Source organism: Ranitomeya variabilis, chromosome 5 (assembly GCF_051348905.1).
Source record: "Ranitomeya variabilis isolate aRanVar5 chromosome 5, aRanVar5.hap1, whole genome shotgun sequence".
In the NCBI taxonomy this organism is placed as follows: Eukaryota; Metazoa; Chordata; class Amphibia; order Anura; family Dendrobatidae; genus Ranitomeya; species Ranitomeya variabilis.
The window spans coordinates 31,558,568-31,568,096 of NC_135236.1; the positions used below are offsets into that span (position 1 = coordinate 31,558,568).

Here is a 9,529-nt window from a genome sequence, read left to right on the forward strand (position 1 = left end):
CAGAGAACATTTTTATACACATTATATGGAAGACAAGATCTGGAAAATGTTTTATTATACAATATTTTATGTACAGTATTGAAAGGGTTAATAGAACCCCGAGACCTCTGCCCCCCGATCGGTCGCAGCTGAATCCGGCCCCTCTTACACCTCGGTCTTAGCTTACACAGCACAAGCGCTGGGAGCCACGAGGGCGGACACAGGAAGGGACAAGAGTCCAGAGCGGCCGGAGACCCAACGTCCGTCACCGCGTCATCACCATCTCACAATCAGCGCCAGCTCGTTATCCGAAGAGGCCGGGGTCCTGGAGCCGCAAACTGCACAGGAGGCGGCGGAAATCATCAACGGTCCACGGAGGGGGAGAGCCAGACGTCCCGGGAACACTGCTGCTACTGGCCGGACTGCAGAGGGAGAGAACAGTCACACCCTGCAGGGGGCGGAGACTCATAGCTCCTCCTATCTGTATCACCCTGCAGGGGGCGGAGACTCATAGCTCCTCCTATCTGTATCACCCTGCAGGGGGCGGAGACTCATAGCTTCTCCTATCTGTATCACCCTGCAGGGGGCGGAGACTCATAGCTCCTCCTATCTGTATCACCCTGCAGGGGGAGGAGACTCACAGCTCCTCCCATGTGTCACTTACTGGATAACTACAGGGTCGTTGAAGGTCACCAGGAGGTCGGTGGCGTGCTGCTGGATGCGGAGGAGCGCCATATGTATCGTCACTGTATTCTGAGCCTGAGGAGGAATAAATATCAATATAAAGGACAATTACACCCAGACCATTCTCCAGTATCTGTAGGTGGCACAACTACAATCCCCATTATGTCAGCAATGCTGGGAGTTGCAGTGCCCCTCTGGTACACACCGGCATTACTCACCCGCTCAGTAAACTTGGAGACGAGCTGGCGGCCGGTCAGCGCCCAGGCCCCGGAGCAGCGGGTGAGGGACAGCTGTGCCAGGGGCAGGGGCTCCACACTCAGCACCTCCGCTCTGCCCCCCGCATCATTGCTGGCCGCAACATCCTCAAAATGGTATCTACACAGGACAGAAGGGGTTAATAGGTACCTGGTGGGGGGCAACAAGAGAAATCCTACAGGATTTACAGCAGAGCAGAAAAGCGAGGTGTCCGGGAGCTCTGCAGTGACATCTAGAGGCCGGCGGGAGAACTACAACCTTCTGCCCCTCTTACCGAGCAGCGTCGGGGTCCGACATCCCCTCCTGATACTCCAGGAGCTCCACGATGACGCTCTGGTCAGTGTGAGGGTGGACAAAGACCTCCTGGTTGTCAGGGATCTCCCGGAGGTCACTGCGAAGAGATAATAACGATCATACGTCACACACGGCCCCCCGTATACAGATCATACGTCACACACGGCCCCCCCTATACAGATCATACCTTATATACGGCCCCCCGTATACAGATCATACCTTATATACGGCCCCCCGTATACAGATCATACGTCACACACGGCCCCCCCTATACAGATCATACCTTATATACGGCCCCCCGTATACAGATCATACCTTATATACGGCCCCCCGTATACAGATCATACCTTATATACGGCCCCCCGTATACAGATCATACGTCACACACGGCCCCCCGTATACAGATCATACGTCACACACGGCCCCCCGTATACAGATCATACCTTATATACGGCCCCCAGTATACAGATCATACCTTATATACGGCCCCCCGTATACAGAGACGTCACATACGGCCCCCAGTATACAGATCATACGTCACACACGGCCCCCCCTATACAGATCATACCTTATATACGGCCCCCCGTATACAGAACATACGTCACACACGGCCCCCCGTATACAGATCATACGTCACACACGGCCCCCCGTATACAGATCATACCTTATATACGGCCCCCCGTATACAGATCATACCTTATATACGGCCCCCCGTATACAGATCATACCTTATATACGGCCCCCCGTATACAGATCATACCTTATATACGGCCCCCAGTATACAGATCATACCTTATATACGGCCCCCCGTATACAGAGACGTCACACACGGCCCCCCGTATACAGAACATACGTCACACACGGCCCCCCGTATACAGATCATACCTTATATACGGCCCCCAGTATACAGATCATACGTCACACACGGCCCCCCATATACAGATCATACCTTATATACGGCCCCCCGTATACAGATCATACCTTATATACGGCCCCCCGTATACATATCATACCTTATATACGGCCCCCCGTATACAGATCATACCTTATATACGGCCCCCCGTATACAGAGACGTCACATACGGCCCCCAGTATACAGATCATACGTCACACACGGCCCCCCCTATACAGATCATACCTTATATACGGCCCCCGTATACAGAACATACGTCACACACGGCCCCCCGTATACAGATCATACGTCACACACGGCCCCCCGTATACAGATCATACCTTATATACGGCCCCCCGTATACAGATCATACCTTATATACGGCCCCCCGTATACAGATCATACCTTATATACGGCCCCCAGTATACAGATCATACCTTATATACGGCCCCCAGTATACAGATCATACCTTATATACGGCCCCCCGTATACAGAGACGTCACACACGGCCCCCCGTATACAGAACATACGTCACACACGGCCCCCCGTATACAGATCATACCTTATATACGGCCCCCAGTATACAGATCATACGTCACACACGGCCCCCCATATACAGATCATACCTTATATACGGCCCCCCGTATACAGATCATACCTTATATACGGCCCCCCGTATACATATCATACCTTATATACGGCCCCCCGTATACAGATCATACCTTATATACGGCCCCCCGTATACAGATCATACCTTATATACGGCCCCCCGTATACAGATCATACCTTATATACGGCCCCCCGTATACAGATCATACCTTATATACGGCCCCCCGTATACAGATCATACCTTATATACGGCCCCCCGTATACAGATCATACCTTATATACGGCCCCCAGTATACAGATCATACCTTATATACGGCCCCCCGTATACAGAGACGTCACACACGGCCCCCCGTATACAGAACATACGTCACACACGGCCCCCCGTATACAGAACATACGTCACACACGGCCCCCCGTATACAGAACATACCTTATATACGGCCCCCAGTATACAGATCATACCTTATATACGGCCCCCCGTATACAGAGACGTCACACACGGCCCCCCGTATACAGAACATACGTCACACACGGCCCCCCGTATACAGAACATACGTCACACACGGCCCCCCGTATACAGATCATACCTTATATACGGCCCCCAGTATACAGATCATACCTTATATACGGCCCCCCGTATACAGAGACGTCACACACGGCCCCCCGTATACAGAACATACGTCACACACGGCCCCCCGTATACAGAACATACGTCACACACGGCCCCCCGTATACAGAACATACCTTATATACGGCCCCCAGTATACAGATCATACCTTATATACGGCCCCCCGTATACAGAGACGTCACACACGGCCCCCCGTATACAGAACATACGTCACACACGGCCCCCCGTATACAGAACATACGTCACACACGGCCCCCCGTATACAGATCATACCTTATATACGGCCCCCAGTATACAGATCATACCTTATATACGGCCCCCCGTATACAGAGACGTCACACACGGCCCCCCGTATACAGAACATACGTCACACACGGCCCCCCGTATACAGAACATACGTCACACACGGCCCCCCGTATACAGATCATACCTTATATACGGCCCCCAGTATACAGATCATACCTGATATACGGCCCCCAGTATACAGATCATACCTTATATACGGCCCCCAGTATACAGATCATACCTTATATACGGCCCCCCGTATACAGATCATACCTTATATACGGCCCCCCGTATACAGATCATACCTTATATACGGCCCCCCGTATACAGAGACGTCACATATGGCCCCCAGTATACAGATCATACCTTATATACGGCCCCCAGTATACAGATCATACCTTATACACGGCCCCCAGTATACAGATCATACCTTATATACGGCCCCCCGTATACAGATCATACGTCACACACGGCCCCCCGTATACAGAGACGTCACATGTGGCCCCTGAGCAGCCACTAGCCCCACACACCCTTGTATGTAGCTGTTGTACCTGACATCCTGGGCACTGAGGGGCAGCACTGCAGACATTGCTCCTCCAAAGAGCGGCCGCTGGTCTGCGCTTCCTTCCATTCTGACACTTCTGGCCGGTGACTACCACCAGCAAACACCTCTCCGGGAAATTCACCTCCAAACTACATTTACCGTGATGCACCGGAAGAAATATATGTTTCCGGTGTGAGACCGTCTTACCGTAATGTTTGTATTTACACCACCATTTGCTGTTTTGGGGGTTCTATTTTTACATTGCTTGTGAGCAGATTTAGAAATATTACGGTAATTTTTTAGTCACGACGTATTGGACAATTTACGGCAAGCTTGGCTTGTACGCATGCGTATTTACGTTTATGAAACCCAAGCTTATGAGTGTTGAGGGCGCTGCACATGCGCGTTTCGTTTTTTCTTGGTTATTGATCAGCCCTTTTTCTATCGAGTTGGGATTTACAATGTCGCAATTTTACTCATTTTATCTAATGCACTTTGGTTTTATTTCCTCACCATATGGGAGCGTCCACACTGCATCCCCCCCATATACCATAAGGGAGCGTCCACACTGCATCCCCCCCCATATACCATAACGGAGCGTTCACACTGCATCCCCCCCATATACCATAAGGGAGCGTCCACACTGCATCCCCCCCATATACCATAAGGGAGCGTCCACACTGCATCCCCCCCATATACCATAAAGGAGCGTTCACACTGCACCCCCCCATATACCATATGGGAGCGTCCACACTGCATCCCCCCCATATACCATAAGGGAGCGTCCACACTGCATCCCCCCCATATACCATAAAGGAGCGTTCACACTGCATCCCCCCATATACCATAAGGGAGCGTCCACACTGCACCCCCCATATACCATAAGGGAGCGTCCACACTGCACCCCCCCATATACCATAAGGGAGCGTTCACACTGCATCCCCCCATATACCATAAGGGAGCGTCCACACTGCATCCCCCCATATACCATAAGGGAGCGTTCACACTGCACCCCCCATATACCATAAGGGAGCGTTCACACTGCACCCCCCAATATACCATAAGGGAGCGTTCACACTGCACCCCCCATATACCATAAGGGAGCGTTCACACTGCACCCCCCCTATATACCATAAGGGAGCGTTCACACTGCACCCCCCCATATACCATAAGGGAGCGTCCACACTGCATCCCCCCCATATACCATAAGGGAGCGTTCACACTGCACCCCCCCATATACCATAAGGGAGCGTTCACACTGTATCCCCCCATATACCATAAGGGAGCGTTCACACTGCACCCCCCCTATATACCATAAGGGAGCGTTCACACTGCACCCCCCCATATACCATAAGGGAGCGTTCACACTGCATCCCCCCATATACCATAAGGGAGCGTCCACACTGCATCCCCCCATATACCATAAGGGAGCGTTCACACTGCATCCCCCCATATACCATAAGGGAGCGTTCACACTGCATCCCCCCATATACCATAAGGGAGCGTCCACACTGCATCCCCCCCCCATATACCATAAGGGAGCGTTCACACTGCACCCCCCCATATACCATAAGGGAGCGTTCACACTGCATCCCCCCATATACCATAAGGGAGCGTTCACACTGCACCCCCCATATACCATAAGGGAGCGTTCACACTGCATCCCCCCATATACCATAAGGGAGCGTTCACACTGCACCCCCCATATACCATAAGGGAGCGTTCACACTGCATCCCCCCATATACCATAAGGGAGCGTTCACACTGCACCCCCCCATATACCATAAGGGAGCGTTCACACTGCATCCCCCCATATACCATAAGGGAGCGTTCACACTGCACCCCCCATATACCATAAGGGAGCGTTCACACTGCATCCCCCCATATACCATAAGGGAGCGTCCACACTGCATCCCCCCCATATACCATAAGGGAGCGTTCACACTGCATCCCCCCATATACCATAAGGGAGCGTCCACACTGCATCCCCCCCATATACCATAACGGAGCGTTCACACTGCATCCCCCCATATACCATAAGGGAGCGTTCACACTGCATCCCCCCATATACCATAAGGGAGCGTCCACACTGCATCCCCCCATATACCATAAAGGAGCGTTCACACTGTATTTCCCTCATATACCATAAGGGAGCGTTCACACTGCATTCCCCTCATACCATAAGGGAGCGTTCACACTGCATCCCCCCATATACCATAAGGGAGCGTTCACACTGCACCCCCCCCATATACCATAAGGGAGCGTTCACACTGCATCCCCCCATATACCATAAAGGAGCGTTCACACTGCATCCCCCCATATACCATAAGGGAGCGTCCACACTGCATCCCCCCATATACCATAAAGGAGCGTTCACACTGCATCCCCCCCATATACCATAAAGGAGCGTTCACACTGTATTTCCCCCATATACCATAAGGCAGCGTTCACACTGCATCCCCCCCATATACCATAAGGGAGCGTTCACACTGCATCCCCCCACGTACCATAAGGGAGCGTTCACACTGCACCCCCCCATATACCATATGGGAGCGTTCACACTGCATCCCCCCCATATACCATAAGGAAGGGTTCACACTGCATCCCCCCATATACCATAAGGGAGCGTTCACACTGCATCCCCCCATATACCATAAGGGAGCGTTTACACTGCATCCCCCCATATACCATAAGGGAGCGTTCACACTGCATCCCCCCATATACCATAAGGGAGCGTCCACACTGCATCCCCTCATATACCATAAGGGGACGTTCACACTGCACCCCCCCACGTACCATAAGGGAGCGTTCACACTGCATCCCCCCCACGTACCATAACGGAGCGTTCACACTGCATTTCCCCCATATACCATAAGGGAGCGTTCACACTGCATTCCCCCCATATACCATAAGGGAGCGTTCACACTGCATTTCCCCATATAACATTAGGGAGCGTTCACACTGCGTTTTCCCATATAACATTAGGGAGCGTTCACACTGCATTTTCCCATATAGCATTAGGGAGCGTTCGCACTGCATTTTCCCATATAACATTAGGGAGCGTTCGCACTGCATTTTCCCATATAGCATTAGGGAGCGTTCGCACTGCATTTTCCCATATAACATTAGGGAGCGTTCGCACTGCATTTCCCCATATAACATTAGGGAGCGTTCACACTGTATTTTCCCATATAGCATTAGGGAGCGTTCACACTGCATTTTCCCATATAACATTAGGGAGCGTTCACACTGCATTTTCCCATATAGCATTAGGGAGCGTTCACACTGCATTTTCCCATATAACATTAGGGAGCGTTCACACTGCATTTTCCCATATAACATTAGGGAGCGTTCACACTGCATTTTCCCATATAACATTAGGGAGCGTTCACACTGCATTTTCCCATATAACATTAGGGAGCGTTCACACTGCATTTTCCCATATAGCATTAGGGAGCGTTCACACTGCATTTTCCCATATAGCATTAGGGAGCGTTCACACTGCATTTTCCCATATAACATTAGGGAGCGTTCACACTGCATTTTCCCATATAACATTAGGGAGCGTTCACACTGCATTTCCCCATATAACATTAGGGAGCGTTCACACTGCATTTCCCCATATAACATTAGGGAGCGTTCACACTGCATTTCCCCATATAACATTAGGGAGCGTTCACACTGCATTTCCCCATATAACATTAGGGAGCGTTCACACTGCATTTTCCCATATAGCATTAGGGAGCGTTCACACTGCATTTCCCCATATAACATTAGGGAGCGTTCACACTGCATTTTCCCATATAACATTAGGGAGCGTTCACACTGCATTTCCCCATATAACATTAGGGAGCGTTCACACTGCATTTCCCCATATAACATTAGGGAGCGTTCACACTGCATTTCCCCATATAACATTAGGGAGCGTTCACACTGCATTTCCCCATATAGCATTAGGGAGCGTTCACACTGCATTTTCCCATATAGCATTAGGGAGCGTTCACACTGCATTTCCCCATATAACATTAGGGAGCGTTCACACTGCATTTTCCCATATAACATTAGGGAGCGTTCACACTGCATTTTCCCATATAACATTAGGGAGCGTTCACACTGCATTTTCCCATATAACATTAGGGAGCGTTCACACTGCATTTTCCCATATAACATTAGGGAGCGTTCACACTGCATTTTCCCATATAACATTAGGGAGCGTTCACACTGCATTTTCCCATATAACATTAGGGAGCGTTCACACTGCATTTTCCCATATAACATTAGGGAGCGTTCACACTGCATTTTCCCATATAGCATTAGGGAGCGTTCACACTGCATTTTCCCATATAACATTAGGGAGCGTTCACACTGCATTTTCCCATATAGCATTAGGGAGCGTTCACACTGCATTTCCCCGTATAACATTAGGGAGCGTTCACACTGCATTTTCCCGTATAACATTAGGGAGCGTTCACACTGCATTTCCCCATATAACATTAGGGAGCGTTCACACTGCATTTCCCCATATAACATTAGGGAGCGTTCACACTGCATTTTCCCATATAACATTAGGGAGCGTTCACACTGCATCCCCCACGTACCATAAGGGAGCGTTCACACTGCATCCCCCCATATACCATAAGGGAGCGTCCACACTGCATCCCCTCATATACCATAAGGGGACGTTCACACTGCACCCCCCCACGTACCATAAGGGAGCGTTCACACTGCATCCCCCCCACGTACCATAACGGAGCGTTCACACTGCATTTCCCCCATATACCATAAGGGAGCGTTCACACTGCATTCCCCCCATATACCATAAGGGAGCGTTCACACTGCATTTCCCCATATAACATTAGGGAGCGTTCACACTGCGTTTTCCCATATAACATTAGGGAGCGTTCACACTGCATTTTCCCATATAGCATTAGGGAGCGTTCGCACTGCATTTTCCCATATAACATTAGGGAGCGTTCGCACTGCATTTTCCCATATAGCATTAGGGAGCGTTCGCACTGCATTTTCCCATATAACATTAGGGAGCGTTCGCACTGCATTTCCCCATATAACATTAGGGAGCGTTCACACTGTATTTTCCCATATAGCATTAGGGAGCGTTCACACTGCATTTTCCCATATAACATTAGGGAGCGTTCACACTGCATTTTCCCATATAGCATTAGGGAGCGTTCACACTGCATTTTCCCATATAACATTAGGGAGCGTTCACACTGCATTTTCCCATATAACATTAGGGAGCGTTCACACTGCATTTTCCCATATAACATTAGGGAGCGTTCACACTGCATTTTCCCATATAACATTAGGGAGCGTTCACACTGCATTTTCCCATATAGCA

At 50.3% G+C, this 9,529-nt stretch overlaps 1 protein-coding gene across 1 annotated transcript; it reads right to left on the reverse strand.

The window, feature by feature from the left end:
- Window positions 1-38: 38 nt before the first annotated feature.
- On the reverse strand, window positions 39-4,373 carry RANGRF (RAN guanine nucleotide release factor). Its single transcript, XM_077261635.1, has 5 exons — window positions 4,178-4,373; window positions 1,193-1,309; window positions 882-1,038; window positions 644-738; window positions 39-401 (listed from the first exon to the last, which is right to left on the reverse strand). Exons 1-5 carry the CDS (start codon window positions 4,255-4,257, stop codon window positions 284-286), a joined length of 567 nt encoding a protein of 188 aa, XP_077117750.1. The 5' UTR covers window positions 4,258-4,373; the 3' UTR covers window positions 39-283.
- Window positions 4,374-9,529: the final 5,156 nt, after the last annotated feature.